Source organism: Plecotus auritus, assembly GCF_963455305.1.
Source record: "Plecotus auritus genome assembly, chromosome: 1".
Classification (NCBI taxonomy): domain Eukaryota; kingdom Metazoa; phylum Chordata; class Mammalia; order Chiroptera; family Vespertilionidae; genus Plecotus; species Plecotus auritus.
Genome location: NC_137770.1, coordinates 22,905,256 through 22,930,097, shown reverse-complemented (window position 1 = coordinate 22,930,097; position 24,842 = coordinate 22,905,256). Strand labels below are relative to the sequence as shown.

Genomic DNA, 24,842 nt, shown 5'->3' with positions numbered 1-24,842 from the left:
TGTTTGCTTTTACATATGCTGCCTGTTATATGAATCACCTAGAGAAAGTTCTTTCTGTTTTTCAGATGAGAAGTATGAAGGAATAAGACATTTAGCAGTTTCCTCTGCTCAGTAAGACATTGGTGTGGACTTCACTGATGACATATTTCCTTATTTAGTCCCATTCAGCTAAAATTTACCTTTGCATAGTGTGGGTTGAGGTGGGGGAGGGTGTATAAGACAAAAAAGAGAAAATGGGTACTCTGTACTATGGGTCAAGTCAGGAAATAAGTACCAATCCCCACTACTTCAGGGTAATTGTTTGTATTCAAATAACAAATGCACTGATTACAAAGGAATATCCATTTTTTAAATTGCTTGCAAGATTCTCTTATATCCTTGGAGGAATTTCCTTCTAAAATATTTGTTAATTTTTAATCCAATCATACCCATCTTTCTTCCAATTAGGCGGAATTAGTGAGATTTTATTCTATTAAATTATATGTAAGCACTGTTGTCCTTGTTTGAATAATTAGCGTTCACTGCAATGCCTCTGTTTGGGTTGATGCATTTCCTCATTTGCATCTATTATTTGGTGTAGCTTTTAAAAGCTGCCACTTTCAAGCAGGACGGACTGATGTCTCTGAAATGAATTTGGGTATTTGGACACTTGTGACAGTGGGTTGGCACTTAAAAATGTGGTGGACTCTTGCAGATTTAAGTGGAGGGTGTAGACTTACAATCTATTAGTTCTAAAACATTGATTCTCTGAGATGAGACTTGTGATTGGCAATAAAGGAAGTTATTTCTGTAATTAACAGTCGAGGGGTGGAAGGCGATGAAGCTGGATCAGTGTCCTGTGGTCCTGCTGAATGAGTGGTTACTTGGAAATCTGAGCCACCCTGTAGATCCCGGGTTGGACAGTCTTTCGGGTAGCATCCACTGCCTTCATTCCTTACCCAAGGCATGACTCAGGTATGACTTAGGATGATAAATCAATATTTCAGAATGGCAATGGTGGAAGTACTGAAAGGATTCCTTGGTATATCTCATGTCACATTCTGCAGACCTTTTGTTCTGTGACCGTTTTTGGAGTTGGGCACTTTATAAAGTTCAGTCCATTTATCTTGTGATCCTGCAGAACCCTTTTGCTATGGCCAGTGGATGTACAGGTGGAGTCTGGGAATCCCTCAGCATTTTCTCTCTTCCTTTTGGTCCCACAAAGAAATCTTGAGCTTTGGAAAGGAATCCTAGGAAAATGGAACTATCTTGCCCTGACTTCCACACTCTTTTACAGCTTATAACCAACACTGCTTCTTAAAGTGGCATCTTATCCTGGTACAAACAGGGCACCCCTTTAAGAGCAAGGTGGCTTGGGCACCGAGTTGGGGTTAGCAAGTGCTTCCCCTCCTCCTGCAAGGCTGAGGAGTGGCAAGATTTGTGGGAGAAATGTTCTGGACCTTGTATCTCAGCCTTTTCATGTGTTCATTTGGTAAACTTTTCAGGGCAGGAGCTTTGTCTTAGAAATGGTTATGCTTTTGCAGTAAGTTCCTTTGATGTAACTGGCAAGGATTATTTTGTGTTAAGATTTAAAGTGCAATTTTTCATAGGCTACTAATAGTAAGTGGTATCATTTATTATTTACTAATGATCCCAGCGCAGTACTAGAGGCTTTTCATACAGTTTGTCATTGAGTCTCCAAAACAAGCTTGTGACTTACACATTATTATATTTTTCTAATTTTGCAGATGAGTAACTGAGGTTAAGTAATTTGCTGAAAAGTCAGATGATGTCTAAGAAAAGGTGGGATTCTGACTCCAAAGCTTGAGCAGTTGGGCAGTTTAAGCCCTGCCTTACTCTTTGTACTCTGTGAAGGCAATGTATTCCATTGCTCCTGGCCTACAGCACTCAGAGTTCAGGGGCACTTGTGGTTCTGTTCTCTGGAATTCTTCAGTAGCCTTGGTTATTAACCTTTCCTCTTTCCAGCAGAGCCGAAGAGTTTAAACACATGGCTGTTTTCTTAAGAAAGGCTTTTGTCTAACGTGTGAAAATTCTTCTTGTCCAACAACACCTGACAACTCTCAAGTTGACTTGTTTGCTGACATGTTTTAGACCCCTCTCTTCATGCAGAGAAAATAAAGGGCTGGCCACAGTCTCTCCCATTTTCTACACTGCACATGTGCCCCACATCATGCAACTAGGGAAATAATAAAAGCAGAGTGTAAAGGAGATTATAGGGCTGTGGTTGAGAGCATCCTGACCACTTGGAATGCCTGTCAGGGCTCATGAAGAGTGGAGAGGCATTTTATATCACAAGCTATTGCATGCTACAGCTTCTCTTTTTCTTATCCTTTTTATTTTCTCTTACCAGCATTGCTCTCAGATTTATTATCAGCCTTCTGATGCCTCTGCAGCCATCAGGAAGAGAAATAAAGAGGACTGGGGAATCCAGTCTTCTTGTGCTTGGCCATCTTCACAGTCTTGGTTTCTCTTTGTTTCCCCTCCTTTGTATTTCTTTTTAAAATATATGTGTTGCTGCTCTGCATCAGGTTAGAGTTTCTTTTTTCCTTATCCCTCTTCTTTTACTGCTTTTAATTGTTTTGGTGCTTTTGTTTTCCCCTGGACTTGTGCGCAGTGGGAAAGGTCAGCTGTCAGAGAGGCCTGGGCACCGCTGATAAGGCTCAGTATATTGCACTGGAGTCATTAAGCAGCACTCCCTCACTGAAGTCAGTCTTCACTGCTGCAGGGGGAAGAGAAAAAGAAGCTCAGAGAGTAGAAAAGGGAACCCACCTCAAGTGAGTGGCTCAGCCATGTGAGCACTGAGCAGTCAGTCTACTATTCACCCGCAGAGCCCCTCTCCATGGGCAGATCCTACCCAGGGCCAGCTCTGGTGACTCTAGGACATTGACATACATGTGAATCTGATCAGACACACTTGCAGGGAGTCTTGGGGAAATGTCAAAACCGGGCAGTAGGCTCCCAGCATCCTGGAGATTAAATTTCTGAAATCCCTTGAGTTATCGGGTTCATGTGTTTACCTCATAGTTACTTTGCAACTAAATCATTTATGTAAAAATCAGAAAGCCCAGGTTTTGGTCTTAACTCTATTGCTGATTCCTTTGGACAAGCACTGAACTATGCCAGGCTTATAAAAAGAAGTATACAATGTGATTTTAAAAGTACCTTCCATTGCTAATGGCTAAAGTTCACCTTACCGACTCTATCTGCAAAATAGAAGCGAGGAGCATATCTCTCCTTGGACAGGAATGTGAAAACAAGTTAATTCATTTTTCTCTAAGTGCCTTGAGGTATAAACTCAAAATCAGAGTCCTTGGAACTCATCCTTCAAGAAGATTCATGATGGAATATTGAAGAGCTTTTAAAGAAGTGGTGGAAATCTTTTGGAATGGGGAAAAAAGATAAAAATTATATAGATAATAATACCACCTACTTGCTTAATTCTTTACGTGTTTTCAAAGCCTGTTCACTCTTCCTAATCATCTGGTTTAAGGCTACTCTCTCAGCCTACCTTAGAAAGATGACATGTTAAACTCTGATGGAATTCTTCTGTCTTCACTGTCAACTTACTACATGATGGGTACTCCCAATATATGTTTGCTGACTGGATGAATAAATGAATGATTGAGTGAGTGAGTAGCTTAAAGGCTTCAAATAACACAGTCAATTGTGCTTACGTGGCTCTCACTGGTGCCAAGCACAGTAATTGTTGGAGACAGGTTTTGGTAGATAATGTTGGCCACGTAGGGTGTGTCATCAGGTTTTATTGGTAGTTCTGTTGTCTTGCCATAGAAAAGGGAACTAAAAGAACCAGCTTGAGAGAGTCATCCAAGAGGCTTATTGTCCAAATTAGCAACACAGAGCCCCTAGAAGATCACAGGGTGGGTTGCTTAGCTCCTGATCTCAGGGTAGTGCCTTTGATACAAAATCTAACTCTTACTATAGTAGGATGAACAATGAGATTGAAGTTAGATCCACGTCTCATCACATTCTAAATTCCTTCATTGTCAATTATTGTTATTCTAGTTGGATAGCCTTGAACTCTTAAATCTCAGCTTCCCCCTTTGACAACTACATGTGATAATGCCTAAATAGGCTGTTGTGAAGATTATATTAAATATTATCTTGTATAATACTAAACCAGAGCTAAGGCCATGACAGACAGTAAGCTTCAGAAATGGTTTCTGTTACCATCGCCATTATTATCGCCACTACCATCAACCCCATCTCAGGGACTGGGGGCATTTCCAGTTGTGTAAAACAGTGATAGTAATATGCCTACGCCCTAGAGTCATTGTCGGATTCAAAGTGCAACATTTGAAAAGGGCCTTTCATTGTGCCAGGCACATTAGTAGAGGAATAGTAAATACTAGCTCCTTTCTTTTATGTCTTCTTACTTTTCTGCTTCAGTTGAGGGCAGTGTGCATTATTGTTCTTTTATGAAGTGGCCCAGTATCCTTGAAGGATGCTCAAAAGCTACAGCAGGTGGTGGCTTAGCTGACTGAGGAGTGGGTAGTAGGGTAGGCGGAGGAGAAAGAAGAATGCGCAGCACTCAGAGATGACAGACAGACCATTTCCTGCCAAACCCGAGTATACCAGAGGCTCTGATTTCTGAAGCTATTGCCAAGTTTCTTCCTATTCCTGAAGATACCCTAGTAAGTCCCGAAGGAAAATTACTGTTTGCATAAATCATTCCATACAACCTAATTAGCTCCTTATAATGCAGAAAACACTTATGATCTCAAATTCAAACAATTGGAAAGAAAAGCCGTTTATTCATGGTGGTATACAGTGATAACTGGTGATGAGTTGGATAGTTGTGAGGTACCATGAATTCTCAAAGAGCCTTCTGAATCCTCAAAGGGAGTCAAGTTATTCTTAGGATGACTTTAAAGTTCATAAAAAGTAATATACCATAGAAATAAATACATTACTCACATGGTTAATGTGATTATTTGTTCTTAAAAAACCAGAATGTCAAGTTTGAAATGGCGAGAAATTCACAGCTAACAAAAGTATCCAATTAATTCAAGCCTGTTCTTTGCCAGTGACTTCAGTTGAGAGTTTTATTTGATTTGATTAATTTTTTTAAACCTTCTGACATGTGACCCAAGTAGAGAGACCTACCATCCTGGTTTTCCAGAGATTATTTCTGCTTTGACATGGGAAGTTCCATGTCCTGGGAGAGTCTTAGTCCCAAGGAATTTTGGATAGTTGGTTACACTCCTTGAAGCACCTTGTAAAACCCCTTTAAGGAAAATACAATGTTTTAGCCAAAACCTGATTGACAACACATAAAGATTCTCTGATTCAGTGGGTCTTCAAACTTAGATTTTGTTGACAAGTAAATTTTTTACAGAAAAGGGAAGGAGCAAAATATTATGCAGCCAACTCATAGCATCAAATCTCATCTTCGTCATTTTATATAAGCTAGGAAATTCCCAAGCCAAAAAAGTAGAAAGGAGTGAATGAAAGTACCATGTCCCAAGTGCCTAGCGCAGTATGTGGCATAGAGAAGGTCACATGCCTATATGTTGCATGGATGTATAAGGCATCAATTGCTTTTACTAAAAGACATAGTGTCCTTATTTTCCTAATTGAACCATGGTTTGGCAAAAACTATTGAGAGCATTGTTTGGGAACTAATGGTTGAATCCAAGTCTGTGGACTATAGGATTTTTTGATGGAAATTTTAATTGAAAATGATGGTGATGGCATTCTGATGTCTACCTCAGTAAGAGGTTCATTTTAGTGGGTATAGCCAGTTTTTCATGATATAATCACTCCCTGGAGAGAGATAAGACTAAGTTTCTGGGCTTTTAAATCAGAGAATGAGATTCGGCCAACTTCCTTTTAGACTTCAACGGCCACCATCTGAAAATCCATCTTTGCTGATATTTATGTGAATAGATTTCATCACATCTGGCAGGAATTAGCCAGCCATCCTTGTTATCTTAAGTTTTGGGCAGTGGTTTTGTAAGCCACCTTACTTTCCTTTGTTCTGATTCATTCACCTATAAAGTGTGGTCAAAAACTTGACCAGTTGATGATAAGTACAAATATTACAGCTTCTCTAAGTCTAGGATTTCCCATGCAACCTTTTCAAACCATAGCTGGTATATCCAAATCATTTAGTATTTTATCACAACCAATTAATAAACAATTTCACTGATAAATCTTACTTAGCATTTGTTTTATTGACATCATAGGAAATGTAAGCATGCATCATAAAGGGCTATACAAGCTACAAAATGGAACCTGTTTGACTCTATTTCAGAGAGTCTTATAATCTCAGTTTGTGTGCTCTTTTAAATAATAAATCAACTTTCTTTTCCCTCTGCAAGATCTGAGCATATTTCTTACTTTAGCTTCTGGAGTCATAAGCCAGAGTCCAGCTGTTTGGCCCTGGAGCTTCTGTGAGCTTGCTGGGGTGAGGCAACATCTGTAAATGATTTGCAAATCATTCTGACTTAGAAGGAGAATTGCCATTTTAGATTCAATGCATCAAACGTAGATTTCCTTATTTATGCTCTCATAGTTAAGTATTTTTAAAAGCATTTATATATTTCCAGCATTGCAAATGTACAGAATTTCCACAAATTTCTCTATCATTCTTTCTATATTTATATCCCAAAGTATGTGGTTTATACATCTAAATATTTGCTGAAAATCTAGCCTTGTTGGGCAGATAGAGGTTCCCGTAAAAGCTGCAAAAGGGGGCTTTACAAAATTAAATAATGTGCCCAGCTAGCATAGCTTAATGGTTGAGCATCAACATATGAACCAGGAGATTACGGTTCGATTCCAGGTCAGGGCACACACCTGGGTTGTGGGCTTGATCCCCAGTGGGAGGTGTGCATGAGGTAGCCAATCAATGATTCTCATGATTGATATTTCTATCTCTCTCCCTTTCCCTTCCTCTCTGAAATTAATCAAAGATATGTTTAAAAAATTAGTTGCTGTATTTGCAAGTGGTTTGGAAAATGTGACATAACATGCTATGCAAATGTGGGTTTCTTTTCTTTCTTTCTTTTTCTATTTTTAGGAAACCAAAGAATTTGTATGCGTATGTGCATAATCCATGGACACAGACAATAGGGTGGTGAAGGCCTGGGGTGGGTGGGGGGGTGGATTAGAGGAGGTCAATTGGGTTAAAAAAGTATATAATACTTTCAACAATAAAGATTAAAAAAATAAAAAATAATAAAAAAAGAAATGAATAGCTCATCTTCCATAGAAATCATATTGGCAGAAGTCTTTGAAGAAGTCACCCGATCCGCAACAGGAGGCAATGTGATGTATTGGAAAGCATATACTATTTGGAGGTTGACCTTGGTTTCTATTTGGATATGCTTAATTTTAGCTGGCATACTGTACAAGTATGTCACCCCTTCTGAAACTCAGTTTAATCATCTGTAAAGTGGGACTAGTAAAACTTTATTTCACAGGGCTTTTGAGAGTTAAATAAGAAGCATACCAAGTATTTGAATAAAAAAGTTCTCCTTTCAGATGACATCTGGACACACAGATGTTATCTCTGTTAATAATACATTGGTTCTAGCGGTAAGTGATTAGATCTCTTAACTTAAATCACCTACACAAGTCTTGGTTAACTCGTGTCAAACACTATGTATATAGTGCTTGGTATATTCAGGCTCTCTGTATAGAAAAGTCTGGAGCATAATTCAGACTCAGAAAGTGTTAATGTCCTGTTACACTATGGCAAAAACAAAGTTTACCTGTAGAAAAAATTCTAATAGTCTGAGATAAATAAGTGATGAAAATGAAATAAACACTTCATTCTAGTTTTATGGGCACTATTAGTGCTATAATTAAATTTTCAATCACTAATAGTTTTCTCCTTTATTTAGACTTCTTAACTCAGATCACTTATTTTTAAGTCAGTCTTCCTTTCCCACTCACTTTCAATCTCACCCACACATATGTTCACCTTCTTTCGTTTAATTACTTTAGACCCTGGGCATTATCAGTTCCTTTTTGAGAGCTCTGGGATGGGATAGTTTTAACTTTTATCATTATCAGCCCCCATATCCTCACTGCCACATTTATTTCCTTGGGAGGAAAAGGACACTGGCACCTAGTTGTCAAAGAAGCCATGGCCCAGGTTTCTCAGTTTGTGTCTCTGGACAGGGTTTTAATCACATAGGCTCTAGTTCTCAGCACTGAAAGCTTCAAGAGTACTGCTGAAATGGTAGATTAGCCACATTTAACAAAACAAAGTTTTCATTGTGTCAGAAAAAGCCTTATTGATCTTGTCCAGGCATTGACTCCAAGGCCTTTTAACAAGCCATTCTGTCTAGACTTGCAGGCTAGAGCCCTCAGCACTAACAAAGGAGGATCTGGGCTGCCTCCTGCGGGGGGAGGCCAAAGGGAGGGGCACAAATTCAGGTTTCTCAGTGGGGATTTTCTTAAAGACCTAGGTAGATTTTATTCTGCTGTGGAAGAAAAGGGTTGGGAGGCTTGTGGAGATGTACTGTGACACACCCCGGACTCCAGCCTTGTTGACTCTCAGCATTTGCTATGGAGCTATCACATACATGGTAACTCATGAAGGTGTCTCCTCTATTGCTCAGCTTCCATTAGCATCTCTTCCCTTTGCCCTTAGGAAGCCAGGCTGAATTCTGTGATGCCCAGGCCATGAGCTGTGGGTCTCTAGAAGTAGGGAAGGCAGCCAGTGAGCAGGAGGATTTTAGAGTCACTGTGATCAATTCAACTGAATTTCACTTCAATTCCATAAGTTTTTATTTAACACATTCTGGGATACATGGGAGATTTTGAAAAGGTATGAAAATTGCTGCTCAAAACATATAGTTGAGGAGTTCACATCGACTCCTCAACCATATATAAATGTGCCAGGTCAGCTCAGCCAAGGGTTTGGCGAGCCTGAGGGAGGGCAGCAAAGGACTGAAGAAAAGATAGACAAAGAGAATAAGCTGGGTCTAGGTGGATCTCCTGTGCCTGGCTAAGGCCACAGAGAAAGATCCAGACAGCAAGCTGAGCCTTTATTTTATAGTCAGAGGTAAACAAGGTAGTGGTCACCATAGTTACAATGTTCTTGTGAGTTTCACTTGTTTTGACAGCACTTGCTGCACCTCCCACAGCTCATTAGCTACCCAGATAAGATCTAGGGAGCATCATAAGGTCAAGCTTAATTATGCTAAGAGGGCTGTGCCCTCTAAGCTGGGACTTGTTTGTGGCTTTGCCAATAGGTCAGTCCGAGGCTTAACCCTATAGCCGCCCTCTACATATAAAATAACCTGAGAATCATTCAAGATGATTAGGCATTTATCAGAATGATTTATAGAGATAACTTTTTTTAAAAGTATAGACTATATTCAAATGTGAAAAAGTCTAGACCCTATAATAGAGGATATTATAAACAATGGCTTACTATAACTATCACCCAGATTGAACAAATTTTACTATTTTTCCATTTTTGCTTTATATCCTTGTAGAAAGACTTAGTTTTATGAATACCTCCCTCATTCCATTTCTTCTCTTCCTCCCCAGAAGAGCTACCTGAAATTGTTGGATAGATTTCCTTTATATATTTTTCTATTCTTGTTACATATGACTAGAGCTATAATATATAATAATTACTAGTCACTCTGTGTGTGTGTATAAATAAGTGGAGGTAAGGTTTATTGCCCACCCACAGTTTATACTCACTATTTTCTATATATTTTGGACTGAATGAAGGAAATATTAGGTAAAAATCTGTAACACCTGAACTTCCCTGTTCGTCAGGGAACTTTCCTGGTGATGTCTAGACCTCCTTTCCTCTCAGCACCAGGAATTATTTGAGCTCCTAACCTATCTATAGGAGATTCCACATAACACCAAATAGTTTTGTTCTCTCTGGATGCCTACAAGTGTGTAGTTTCACCAACAAGATAATTTAGATAAAGACTTACTGAGGCAGGAAGTAGATTAGATTATCCTTCAAGGTATTTTCTGATGTTACAGTTATGATTTGTTATGGAGGATTCTTCTTTTTGTCTTGAACAAAAGAGTGATTTTACAGATGTAAATATGGGTTTAAAAATTCGTATTTATTACTTCTAAATATCTAAATAGCTGTGTGAGTTTTCTGGAATTCTGTGACCCTTTCATGACTTTTATATTTCTTTCTGAACAGTGCAGTATGTGTGCGTACAGTGAGCGTCTACATTAGGTAGCAGTTATGGTCAATATATGTGCCACTGTTAAAAAAAAAATCATTCCAGATTTACATTATTTTTTTTTTAAATGGGCCAAAGGTGGAAGAATATGTAGGTTTGTGTATATGTGGATTTTCTGTATTTTTTTAAATGAAAAAATGTCAAAACACAAATCTAAATCTTATCTCCAGGAAGGTGATTCTGGTTAAATTCCTCTCCATGCTAATGACTCATATGCTAGTGTAACTTCAAGAAATGTGTCTTAGTAAACACTGTTGTACAGAGATGGTTTTATCGATATTGATATAATCAATATATTTACTCATGTAGTTCTAGATGTGTCATTTGTATACCAATCAGAGTGAAAGTGCTCCAAGGACTGGTTGTCTGAGGTGACAGCCATAGCATTCTGAATCACTTGAAGAACAGACACAAGAGTCAGATTGATGGTCAGGTCCAAGGATCCAAACATCAGTTCTGTTGCTGGTAGAGCTGGATCAGATAATATGGCTTTCATCTGCTGTCAAATTTGGCTTCCTTGTAATTTTCCTCCTGACATAAATTCAGCCTCTCAGCCATAGGCAGAACTAGAAAACCACATGCCTTTTCTGCAGAGGCAGAGCTTACTCTGATAGGTTTTACTACATGGGGGAGCCTACAAGAGAACTCACTATCCTTATAGCAAGGGAAGATCTGAAGGAGAGAGAAAGGCAGGGCACACGGGAATAGTAAGCACCTAATTAGGAAAAGTGGACCCCTAATCTCAGATTCTTACTATGTCACCAAGCAGATGAGTCATTTCTCCTTTCATTGGAGGTATTAAATGAGAAAAGGGAGAAGGTGGAAATGTTACTCTAAAACTATTGCCTCTGGAGAGTGGGCATGGGGGGGGGTGTTCTCATGGAGTCATGGGGATAGGGAAATGGGATTCCCTCTATAAGATAGAGTGCATTGTGTGTGTTTAATGCTTGATTGGTTGACCGATCCACAATTAAAATGAGAAGCCGGTAGTGAAAGAAACATAATTACAGTGACTCATATGGATCTGGTGGTTAAGAGAAAATAAAATGAATAGCATATCACATAAATTATTATAAGTGGGCCAGCAGGCATATGCAGCACTATTGCCTCAGGCCCTGGTTTTCTAGTAAAATGTATTCTACCTTGGAAATGTCTTCTGGTTCCTTCTTCACATTTGTCTGTCTAGTGAACCCCTAATACAACACAAATAGAATTGTGCCCCTCACAAGCTGAAGTTCTCCTCTACTGTTTCCTCTGTCCCAGTGCCTCAAGAACATGGCCTATGAGTTCCCAGCCTGCATCCTGAGCCTGTACTCATGCCCTTTACTCTAGCCACATTGAACTTCTCACCGTCCCTGAACACCCCATGATTTTCTAATGTCCACCCCAGTAAATATGCTATTACTTCTAACTAAAAATTCATTCCTCCTTTGTGTGGTGAACTCATACTTCAAGATACAATTTAAGCTTTACCTTCTGTATGGAGCCTTCTCTAACACCAGGGTCAGTTACTTTTTTTCTTCTGTGTGCCTATATCACTTATTAAACATTCACTACACTGAGTTGTAATCACTTGTTTATGTGTACATTCTCAACCACCACAACAACAGCAGCTAACATGTCTATGGCCGAGAACTGGGCCATGAACTTCTGATTCATGTCTTATAGCTACTCTATGAAATATGCTCTATGGTTATTCCCATTTTGTAGATGAGGCAACTAAAGGTTGGAGATGTTAAGTAATAAGCTCAAGTTTCATCAAGTTAGGTGAATTCCAGAGCTGGCTGTCAAACTCAGGTCTGTTCAATTCAAACCTTTTTTTTTCCAAAGCTTTTTTCATTGCATTCCATGTCATCAAGTCCGCAGTCCCACTACACTCTGAGCTTCAGAGAGGTGCCCTGTGAGTCCACATCAGAGTCTGGCACTTAGTAGGCCTTTGTGATTTTTTGGTAACTTTACAGTTTCTCTTCTTCAGTAAAGTGTAGGCTAATTATTCTAATTTGACAAGGTTGTTGTAAGCTTAAATGCAGTCGGCACTGCACACATCACCTGGTGCATAGTAGGCACCTGCACATACTTACTCCTTCAATGAATGACCGGAAAATTTAACGTTTATTGTAATGCAGTTGAGAGCAATGCAGTCTTCAGGATGCCACTATCTTTCTAGTGATTTCAGTGAAGCGTAATTTTCTAGGCCATTCTTTTGTGGACTGAGGCAGCTTCTCTCACCAGGATCCTGGCTGTTTATTTTCCAAGTGACAACTTGATTTACTGTTTTTCTTCTCATCACTTTCAAGAAGCATCTGCAGGCTAGAGAGTGACCCAGGCAGTGTGGAAAAGTCCATTTATTTCTCTGCTGCATCTTTCCTATGGAGAGGCTCTGAGGACCAGGGCTAGAAACGGCCTCAGGGGGGTTAGATTTCCCAAATATTTTCTTTTACAGTGCAGGGTCCCTCATAGGGACACAGTTTGCTGTCTGCTGGTGCGCTCTGCTTTAAAAATACCTGTGTGAGGGAATGTGGCAGGTAAAGGAGTGATCATGTCCTCGGGGAATGGCTCTGCAGTTTCATCTATCCAGATGCTTTGTTCATCCCTAAAATACAGTGTGAGGGAGATGGGGCAGGAAGAAGCAAGAGTGCAGTCACTTGTATAATCAGGCTTTTACCTTTCTTACCCAATCAGTGTGTTCCTCCCCTAATTCTAGCATGTAATGTCATCAGGTGATGTACAGTAGAATTCATTCTAGTAAAATGATTTCTGCTTCTCCCTCATTTTTACACATATCATCATCTCACAGCTCAGCAGCTAACTTAGGTGTCTGCACACAGCTTTTAAGAAGCCCATAGAGGTGGGAGTTCTTGTTCCAGATGTTGGATTTTCAGCAGGTTCTTAGCATGGAAAGAAAACAGAACTGTGCAAGAACAAACTCATACTTGCTTTAGCTTGTTCCTTTGCCAGTCAACTACCACATTGCTGGCTTAACTCAAGGCACTTTTCAGAATGGAGTGGGCATGCAGTTCCCTAACCCCGCCCTGGAATGAGCAGGGCAATTGTGGAACTGTGGACTTCTATAGACATTTATTTCTGCTTTGTGTACCACATACCTTGGGCTCAGTGCTTTCTTCATCATCACCAGGGCTTTTTTTGCCTGGGAAGCAGTGGCCAGAAGGATTGAGTGACACATCATCAGTTCACAACTTGAGAACCTGAAAGCTCTCATCGCAGCTGTACCGGTGGAGGAGGGACAGTGCTGTTCCTGCTGAGTTCTGTGGATCAGAGGAAAGGAGTTGGCAAGCCAGCCCCAGGGCCCTTGGCCACTGCTTTCACTAGCAGAGTTGGGTGGCAGCAGCCCATTTGATTTTGTGCCTCATTGGCTCCAGGGTGGGCCAGGCCAGGATGGCCAGCAAGGGTTAGCTTTGCGTAGTGCAGACTAAAGTATTGTGCTGCTGTGTGGAGGCCAATTGAAGGACAAAGGACTCAAAGATGAGGACAGTGTTGCCAGGGTCTCAGAGGCCCGTCCTCTGGAAGCTGGCTCCCACTCCATTTTGGGGGCATGGCAGGTGTTCTGCTAGGGCCAGTGGGACAGCCCCCCAGAAGCCTAAGCATTTTAATAGGCTCTTCCAAGTGATACTTAAACATTCTATTTCTAAGGCTCTCTGATGAAGGTGGGGAGTGTGATCCTCTCAGTATGACTCAGCCCATTCCCTGATCCCCTGCTTAGGCTCCTGCCGCCTGGGTGGGCTCTGACCTCTTGTCAGTGGTTTCTCCTCTTGATACAATGAACTTCATACATTTCCAGGACACCATATATATGATCCTAGACCTAGGCACTTACTCCTGAGGATTTGTGTTCCTCTCGTGGTGGTGGGACTAAGAATCAAGGAATGAGGATCAGAGGGCTGAGGTTTGGAACTGTCCATAGTGTTTCCTACTGCCTTGGCTAAACTATCTAAACTCTGTGTGCCTCCACTTCCTTACATTGACATCATCATAGCAAAGTGACCTCACAGAGTGTTGAGAGAACACAAATCATGATTAAGGAAGCATTTGGGCAGGAGATTTAACTTTGAGTGGTGGGCACACTGTTGCAATATACAGATCTTGTAACATATAAATCCACAGAAGAAACCTGTATGTTCATATTGACCAATGTCACCCCAATGAACTTAATAAAAAAAATAAAGCATTTGGAATATATGATATTTTAAAAGGTAAACATATGTTTGCAGGTGGACCTAAGATCCTTCTTTATCCATTCTAATGTGTTCTCTTTTATGTCTAATGCTGTGTCCTTGTCTCTTACATTGCACACCAGTAGTTTTATTGCTAGCTTTACCCAGTGGCCAGATTAGTTTCTATTGAACAAGTACAAAAAAAAGTTTACAAAGTATCATACTTTAAAAAAATATTAGTTTCTAAGAAGATGTAATAAATAACTTTAAAATGCAATGGGTATTTAATTTTAAGGCATGCCTTTAACATTTATGTAAAACACTGTGTAATATGAAAACACGAGAATGCTCGTGGTCCTCCCGCAATGGGTTAATTTTGACCTCTGGCCCTTAGTTGTCCATGGTTGCATTGGGATCTTACTATCCAAACTTTGGCTTCTTCCCATGGTCTCTGGTTTGCCCGCATCTCTGCCTCTTGGTTCCTCAGGTTGTCTCTTCTAGGACTCATTTGCTTCCATTTTTGCCCAGTGAAAGGCAAACCTCACTCGGGAACTGTATCACCATCCAGGTCATACCAGCCCAGGACAACCCCAAGAAAAGTAGTTCAAATGTGTTCTCATCTATTAACTGGGCTCTCTGCCTTCCATTTTTTCTTTTGTCCAGTTTACTATCTTCTTGTCCAGTTTGTTATCTTCTAAAAATACACACGGGACTCTCCATTTTCTCAGCAAATTTATGCAGTGTTTCCTCATATCTTCAGAATAAAGTCCAGATTTTTTATCTTAAAGCCTAAGATAGCAACCTATCAGGAACCACAGGCCCAATGAAACAGTGATATGCATTTCTCCACAATTCTTAGATTGCATAGTGAAAAACCATTATAGGGAATATTTTAATCTGTTTTGGAATTTCTCAGAGAAAAGGAGTTATTATATAAATTACCAGTTGGGTGTTTTTTGGGGGGAAGAAAATGGAAAATTGAATTGAGTAAATGCTTGTTAATGATATAGATATATACCAGTACTGGGATTAACAAGCCATTTGAAAGTTCAGTACTTTACATATCTTATACATCTGATTTAAAATTTTGAGTTATACATGTCTAGATTGCATCTAATGTTTAGTCAATTGGACACTTACAAATAATGGGTAAATGATTTGTTGTCATACAGAGTTGAGCTCTGCTTTTCATGCAGTGAGAATAATATTTTTATTTCAGCATTTATGCAATTGATTGCAAATTTTGGAATGATATAATTTAAATGAATCTAAACAGTCCATTAGCCACATCCGTGCCAACCCTCTTGCCAAGCTGTAGCTTTATGCTAAGCTGTTGTGTACTGTGTTACATAATCCCCTGCATTCATTTTTCTACCTATTTAGCTCAGATGCATACAAGGTGACTACATTGTCTCTTTAACCTCCTTCCGAGTGTAAACACCAAGTATAGAAACACAGATTTTGGGCAGTATTACATTTTCCAAATGGAGTGTTTAGAGAATTGAATGGGCTTAGAAATATAGGTTTGCCACTGTTTGGTTTTATACCTTTTAGTTATGTTCACTGTCAACTTAGTATGCTTTTCAAGGTGATAAGAAAGCAAGTGCTCTAACCTTAGCTACTGAAAGGAAATTAAGACAGATTGAGATTTTAGGAGAATAGGTCAGTTGCGAGAGTGTTCAAAGGAACAATTTCTTCAAGGTCCTCACTCTTTCTTCTTCCACCAGGCCCCTTATTCGCTCTTTTAAAGAGTGGGTCATGAACTGCCAATGCCTCTCTTCCCCATATCATCAGGACAGCATGCCATGAATTTAAAATGATATCATTTTGCTTATCTAGAATATGATTCAAGAGAGTAGCTTTCACTTGCCTATTGTTTGTTGACAAGTGGAGGGATGTGCCCAGGGTCTGGGGTGCCTTGATGGCCTCCTCCTGTATAGGGAAGAGGTTAACTGAGAAAATTTGTCATTGAATGGAGAGAGTAGGAAAGTTTAAACTGTTGCAGCAGTTTTCATTAGATACTTGCAAAAGAATGCACTCTGCTACCTTTGGTTAATTTGCATTGGGATTTGTATAAATATACATGTGTTTTATATATAAACCCTTTTCTCATATTTGTTTTATTTCTTGTTTATTAATTGTGATATTCTTTTCTCTAAAATGATGTCATTTTTCCTCAATGGCATTCCACATAAGACAAGTTCTTTTGTTTTAAACACACCCAGATGCCAGGGGAGGAAGGGACACGTTTCTTTTGTTGAAAGAGTGTAATTTACATAGGGTGGGGTAAGTAGGTTTTTGGCTCCATTTATGCAAGCTGTGGGATGGTTTATAAGTCAGTACATAGTTCCATGAAATTATTCATGTTCCTCGAAAAGTAGAGTAGGAAGAGCATGTGGTATATCCAGAGTGATGGGTAAAAGGAAAAGTAACAGATATTTAGAGAAAGTCCAGAGGCACTAGAAATCCAGAATAATTCTGTCTTAGGCAACTCACTTACTCCTAGTCGCCAGTTTCTTAATCAAACAAGGGCATTAAATTGGGCAATCTCTAACATCCCTTATAGCTCTAAAACTTATTCTTACAGACTCTTTGGTCTAATTATATGAAACATATAAAGTACCATGTAGCACATTAAATAATGTCTTGGTGCCTTGCTGTTCTGTGTCAAGCCTTCCCCATTAAAGGACACATGATTAATTTAAGATTCTCTTTAAAGGCCTCCTTTTCTTGCTCATTTATCTTCTCAATAACTTAAATGTTTATACAAAACCCCCGTTAATATGCCACGTGTAGTGCCAAGGACAGGCATAGTGGTTGGCTCCATGCACATTTGTGTCTGTAGGAAGAGAGCATAGTGGTGATGACTTCATTTGATTTACCATCTTCTATTCTATGAGAGTCACTTTAGGGCTACCGAACAAGGGCTTGTCTAGCTGCATTTTAACAGAGCCATTTATTCAGAAATGAGAGGAGAGATTGTGACAATAGGCACAGCACTTAGGACATTGGTTAGATCTATTGCAAACATGTCAATAGTGTCAAATTTCTACTCTACAAATTTTGGGGCTATTTTGGTAAATACATCAGGCATAGGTTATGTGTTGAGTAGTACTTGCTCCTTATAATATACTAGGGGCCTGGTGCATGAAATTCGTGCATGGGGTGGGGGGTCCCTCAGCCCAGCCTGCACCCTCTCCAATTGGGGACCCTTTGGGGGATGTCTGACCACCGGTTTAGGCCCGTTCCCTGTGGGATCAGGCCTAAACCGGTGGTCAGACATCCCTCTTGCAATCTGGGATTGCTGGCTTCTAACCACTCACCTGCCTGCCTGCCTGATCGCTTCTAACTGCCTCTGCCTGCCTAACTGCCTAATTGCCCCTAACTGCCCTCCCCTGCCAGCCTGATCTCACCCCCAACTGCCCTTCCCTGACAGCCTGGTTGCCCCAAACTGCCCTCCCCTGCCAGCCTGATCACCCCTACCCTGCCAGCCTGATCACCCCTAATTGCCTCTGCCTTGGCCCCCACACCACGGCTTTGTCTGGAAGGAAGTCAGACATCTGGAAGATGGACAGATGGACGGTCGACCCAGTCTAATTAGCATATTACCCTTTTAGTAGTATAGATGATATAGGATAGGATTGCTTAAATGGGGCGGGGGGAGGAGCCTTTTTCAGAAGGAGGAGATGCTCTTGGCAGACAAAAACACATAATCCCTATATCTGGACTGATAGCCAGCCATATGCACTGTACTACCAAACTGGTCATGAAAAAATTGAACCGCTTTCTTACACCTTATACCAAACAGCTGTTGCCCTTAAAACCCCTCCTCAGGCCCCACCTTAGGTTCTGCCTTCGCAGTTCACCCGGATTAGGTTCTGACTGGTCAGTTTCTATGCCAGTCAGTGTCAAAAGCTCCGCCGCCTAGGCAGCCATTGGCAACTTGCACTTCACCCAGATTTGGTTCTGATTAGTCGGTTTCTATGCCAGTTAGCATCTCCGGGCCTATCTCTGGGCTTGATCAAAGAGGCAGGGCTGATCAGCAGCCCCCGAGGAGGCCTGGAGAGAAACAGAAGGTGGCTGCTGGTGAAGCTGGGAGAGAAAGAGAGAGGCAATGGCTGATCAACAGCTGCCACGGAGGCTGGGAATCAGACCCTGCCTCTCTCTCTGCAGGCCTCTCTCTGGGCCTGATCCGCAGCCCCCTCAGCAGTCAGTGCTGGGTCGCTGTGCTGGCACCAGCTGCAGTCAGTGATGGGTCACCATGGAAACCCAGCACTGACTTCCGGTATTCGGTGGAGCCTTGGTTGTTATGGACCCTGGCTCTTTATATATATATATATATATATGTATATATATATATATAGATGTGTGAGTTTATAAGTAGACGGATCCCTTTTGCTTATATCAGTGTGTGTGTGCAAACAGAAATATGCAGGTAGACACATGTCATTGAGGCCACCAAGAACATACAGGACAAACTTCATCTCTTCTTTAACTCTCTGGAGTATGAAGTTGAGGTTGATGTTTTAATGATGTAATGATGCTATGATTAATTTAATAGTATGTAGTGGGTGGTCATTTCTCCACATTATAGGAGTGACTGACTCCTTTATAGCTCTTATCTCATGATGAGAAAATACTTATTTAATTTAAGTGACTGACCAAGGGCTGTGATGGTTGATAAGGATCTGAGTTGAGGTAGAATTGGCTTTGGTTGAAAAGGCTGAAGTGTAATTCTAGAAGGGAAAATAGAATTCTCTCAACCTTATTTTGTAGCCCCTGCTTTTTAAAGGGAAACTGAATATCTAACCTTGTATTGTTGCTCATTTCTTCTCATTAATGAGGTGCTTTTGGTAGCTTTTAACAAATCCTAATAGGAAGCTGGACACTCTAAGTGAGGCTGTCAGGCAGGGTAGGAAAACAAATGGAAGTCTACATGTGGTGAGTTGAAATTATACATCAACGCAACAAATCCTATATAATAAAAGCCTAATATGCTAAGTGTCTGATTGTCCAGTTGGCCGTTCAACCAATCAAAGTGTAATATGCTAATGATATGCTAAGGCCACTCAACCGTTCGCTATGACATGCACTGACCTCCAGGGGGAAGACACTCTGACCAGTATGTGAGCTTGCTGCTGGGGTCCAGCCAATTGGTACTGGATCCCTCCCATGGTCCCTCCCAGCTGGCCAACCTCCTGTGTCCCTCCCCAGCCCCGATCATGCACTGGTGGGGTCCTTTGGCCAGGCCTGCACCCTCTCACAATCCAGGACCTCTCAGGGGATGTCGGAGAGCCAGTTTCGGCCCAACCCCACAGGCCAGTCCAAGGGACCCCACTGGTGCATAAATTCATGCACCAGGCCTCTAGTGATTAAATAAAATATATTCCATCCCCTTTCCTTGAAAAATATACCTTTGAAACTACCTTGGTAAGCCAGGTTCACATTTTAGAAGTTTTGGATTCCTCAGAGTTCTGCACTGAGAAATGCTAGCACAGGGAGAACCAGTCCCTCTGGTCCTCAGCCTGTGTTCTGTCCCCACCTCTTCCTACCTTTGGCTCCATCCTATATCACAATAGGTTTGGTATTAATGTACATGGATGCCCCAGCTTATGTGGCCAAACTCTGTGAAAGCCTTACAAATAGTCCCCCATGGCTGCCCTCAGAGCTTGAGGTATCCACATTGATAACATGATTTTCCTTCAGACAATAGATACAGAGGAGAGGCCTACACAAGCCCAGGAAACAGACTTGGGGCTTTGGAGTAGGGAATTACAGGATCCCGGTGTCTGGAATATGGTCTTGAAAGAGAGCATGGCTCCAGTGAAATACCATCTTGGCCTTGTGGAATCCTAGTCCTAAGGGGAGAGATGGTCTGACAAGGGCCGTTTAAAACAGGAGACCCCTAGAGCAGAGGTCTCTTGGAGTCTAAGGGCGGTATTACTGTCTTGCCATAGCATATTACCAAATTTCATTCTGTTCCCTTTTCCTCATCTGCTTGATCACCTTCTCAGGTACAACCTCCTATTTAACAACCCAGTCCATTGGGCTGAGGACTCTACCATGGAAACCAATGTTAAATGGATTATTGATGGATCCGAATCAGAGCCAAATCTTTCAGGCTAATTGATTTTTAGTTTTTGGTCAATAAAGGTTACTTAGAGCTAAAAAAAACAAACATTTGTCAGAACTGTTAATTATACATTCTAAACCAGCTCATCTCCAAGCATTTAAAAGCTCACATTCAAACAAAAGTGATGTAAACCTTACTTTATTATTTTGCATGGAAATTTCCCTTAGTTTTTTTCTGAAAGAATTTGAAGGAAAGGCAGCCAGCTCTCCTGTACTGTTGTGCTGGTTTCTACCCTTGAATATAGAATTTCTCTGCACTTTCTTCCTCTCCTGGTTTTCCTGGTACTTAGATATAAGTCTTCTGGGAAGAGTTGGAGGAAGCGTAGTATTGGTGTCAGCCATAGAGGAAGTGTTCTCTTTGGTATTTTTAGAGATCTTTCCGACTCATGCCAGTCAACATTTGATTGACTGCTTTCCTCCTTTCCTTCTTGCAGCTCGAGAGGAGAACGTGGCCACTTTCCGAGGTTCAGAATACTTGTGCTACGACCTGTCTCAGAACCCGATCCAGAGCAGCAGTGATGAAATCACCCTCTCCTTTAAGACCTGGCAGCGGAATGGGCTCATACTGCACACGGGAAAGTCGGCTGATTATGTCAACCTGGCGCTGAAGGATGGCGCGGTCTCCTTGGTCATTAACCTGGGGTCCGGAGCCTTTGAGGCCATTGTGGAACCAGTGAATGGAAAATTCAACGACAACGCCTGGCATGATGTCAAAGTGACACGCAACCTCCGGCAGGTAATGCTGAGGGGTGAGAGTGCCTGGAGGCTCCTTTTAGGTAGTCAGGGAGGAAGTGTGTGAAACAGGTGATAGATGAGGTGGAGAGGGGTATAGAGATGGGTTTGCATCTATAAAGTCTAACTTTCTCCCAGTTTTTGCAATTTCACAAGGAAAATTATTAAAATGTGCTTCTTCCCGTACTTCAATTCTCCATTTGTGCCTGTTATTTAAGAAAAATTTCAATTGTGTAGATAATAAAAGTTATAAGTACTTTCATTTCTTTTAATCATTTTCTTAATTACACATTTGAATCATATTATATTACTATTAAATTAAATTAAAGACAGTGTTTTGTTTTTGCAGTGTGGTAGGTTTTCCCCATTCTTTGAATCTATGTTTGTTTATTTAATTAAGTTAGTCATTGCCATGATGCCATACTTTTAATTCCCTCTAGAAAAAGTCTTCCTTTTTCTCTTCCTTTTCATTTACCACCCCTCACCCAGTTTGATTTTTTCAGTTGTGATGTTAACCTCTATCCTTGGAATGAATTAGCTGGAACCTTTCTGAATTCCTCTGTTTCTCTGTTCCTTGGTGCGGTGGTCCTACTTTATTGCCCATGTCTCTACCTCTAAGACTCTTCAATTGATTTGGAGGCCTGGAAGGTGGAAGGACCCCAATAAAAAAGTCAACTTTGGAGCAGCCTTTCCTGGTTCTCTCCGTGCTTGGGAAGTCCCATCGCTTGCTGATGCTAAGCAGGCAACTCTGTCAGGTGACGACACTCTCTGAGAGCCTCAGCCCAGTGAAGTCGGTTCAGTTTCATAACCAATAACAACAATGATAACACCTAAAAGCCCACTTCAGTTCAAAAAGCTTTTCCTGTAAAAGTCAATATCTGTGCTGAGACTGTCTTTTCCAGGTTGTTATTTTCACTTGGTTTTTCTTCTGGTGAATTTGTCATTCAACCCAGTTGGACAGCATCCATCCTCTCTTAATCAGAAAACATTATGCAAATTTCTGGAAAGTGCTTATCAAATTTTCTTCTGTGATATGATTGATGTAATGCCTTCTAATGTAAACATGAAAGCAGAAGACCTGACAGGTGTTTGCATATGTTTTTTTGTTTGATAAAAGTGTAACTCCTTAATAATGCTAAATAAACGGAGAAGGCTCACACACATTGGAAACACAAAATATACGAAACACCCATTTCCATACTGAAGTATGTCAAGAAAGCCACCTGGTTGGGTGATTCTACTCTGTCTGTAGTGAAATTGCCAAAAAAACTCAAGACTTAGAGTCCCCAGTCATCTTAATGCACATGGACTGAACATTTTTTTTAAATCCTCACCTGAGGATATATTTATTGATTTTAGAGAGATGAAGGTAGAAATAGAGAGAAATCAAGATGAGCGAAAACATCAATCAGTTGCCTCCCTTACGCACCCTAACTGGGGATGAAACCCACAACCTATGTATGTGCCCTGACCAGGAATTGAACCAGCAACCTTTTGGTGCATGGGATGAAGCTCCAACCAACTAAGCCTTTTGGCCAGGGCTGGATTGAACATTTTTGAATTACTATTCCATGTTTGTTTTTTTCTCTAAGGCCAAAGAATTCTATTGCTGATGTTTTTCTTCATCATCCCCATCTATACTTACTCAAAAAAGACCTTCTCAACTGTTAAGAGATCCCAAGTCAAATGTCCATTTGCTAACATATAAGGGCTTGACACATTTGAGTTGCAGACTCTCCAGTGATTCTCAACCTTTTTAATGCCGCGACCCTTTAATACAGTTCCTCATGTTGTGGTGACCCCCAACCATAAAATTAGTTTTGTTGCTACTTCATAACTGTAATTTTGCTACTGTTAATGAATCATAATCTAAATATCTGTATTTTCCGATGGTCTTAGACTCTTCAGCAGCGGTTCTCAACCTGTGGGTCGTGACCATCAGGGTCGCCTAAGACCATCAGAAAACACAGACATTTACATTACAATTCATTAACAGTAGCAAAATTACAGTTATGAAGTAGCAACAAAAATAATTTTATGGTTGGGGGTCACCACAACATGAGGAACTGTATTAAAGGTTCGCGGCATTAAAAAGGTTGAGAACCACTGCCTAAGTGAAATATGACTTTTTGCCAGTTTTGACTGGGAGGTACACTGTAATACCCTTGAGACATTCATCAGTTGAGGGAAAACTTTCATGTAGTGGGGAGCAAATTTGGGTTGTGGTTCTACCAACCAATCTATTTCTCTAACTCTCTCCTACCCCCAAGACTACCTTGCCATTCTAGAAATGATTTCAATTAGCTAGAGAAAGGCTCACTTTTATTTCTACTAAAAACACTTCCAAAAGAGAATTGGGCCCCAACTCAGTCCTTTATACTGAGAGGGGGATAAACCAAACTGTAATTCAGATGTTGGTTTCTCTGTTTAATCAGCAAGCAGAGGGAAGCAAACTCAGAGGGTTTCTTTTCCAAGTTCTAAGACACAACTCCGCTTTGTGCCCTTGGACAAGCCATTTAACCTTTCCACACCACCATTTCCATTTGTGAAATGGTGATTACAATCCTCCCCAGTCATGTGTGGAGGCCAATATGCAAAGTACCATATGTTCCAGGAGGATTATGAGCTCATCTGTGGTCTGGGTGCTAGACTTGCTGTGACAGGCACACGATTTACAGGCCGAGGGCTCTGTCACGAAGGTGACTGTGACTGTCACCAAGCATGCAGCTAAGCAGAGCTCTCAGTTTTAGAGGAGGCTACAGAGGCCCTAGAACTTTGGGGCATTTTGGCAGAGGGAGTATGAACCTCATAGAGAAAGTGCACCAATGATTGGGCCTCACTGAAATCCTGACCTTTTTTGCATCCATATGCAATTTATTGAAAGAGGGAAATCTCAGAGGAGTGGAGTTGATTTTGTAAATGCAATCCTTTCAACACTGAATCATATAATAATAGTATTTTTCCTACTAAAAATACATTTATAACATACTTTTGAGTTCTTTAGAATACATTTGTAGGTGTGGGAAGCCCCTGTCTATTTCAATGAAACTGTAAATTGCTTCATAAATATTTAATAACACGTTTATGGCAGTTTCATCTACTTTTTGGTAAGATTGAATGTCTTCTGTGGCCAAAATTAATTTGAGGAAAGCTTACTTAGAGCTCATTACCAAATGGAGCAGAACTTTCCCTATTTCTTCTTTTATGGTCATCTCCTCATGGCTCTGCCTTTGAGCCAAGTCAGGGCCATGACCAGGTACTTTATTGGGGGTTCTGATTAAAGGAAGGAGAGGGGACAACCCATTCTAAACCATCACTGGGATTAAGGACCATGATAGTCAGGTATTTCTGTGGGATTGACCATGATAGTCAAGTATTTCTGTGGGATTTTTTTGGTTTTGCTTTGTGTTTCGGTTTCATGACCTTGTCTTAGTCCACGGTCATGGCTAGCACATGAATTGACTTACCTTTATATGCCACTTTTGCCAAACCACAAACACAAAACTGGGGTTACCAGTCTTCCAGACTTCCAGAGTCCCAGTTCTGGGTGTGTTGGCAATTTAGCATTTGAAAACAGGAAGGAGGAGATTAATAACAGGGCCTCTGT

The 24,842-nt window shown here is 40.8% G+C and overlaps 1 protein-coding gene across 18 annotated transcripts in view; it reads left to right on the top strand.

Moving 5' to 3' along the window:
* NRXN3 (neurexin 3) overlaps positions 1–24,842 on the top strand; it is a 1,534,305-nt gene that overhangs the window by 401,855 nt on the left and 1,107,608 nt on the right. For all 18 annotated transcript variants that reach the window (XR_013959175.1, XR_013959176.1, XM_080644122.1 and 15 more), the window contains one exon: positions 20,938–21,239. Coding sequence is in view for 15 of the 18 variants with exons in the window: in XM_080644122.1 (XP_080500248.1) it covers positions 20,938–21,239 (302 nt within the window). In the remaining 3 variants the exon portion in view is untranslated. The remainder of the gene's footprint in view (positions 1–20,937; positions 21,240–24,842) is intronic.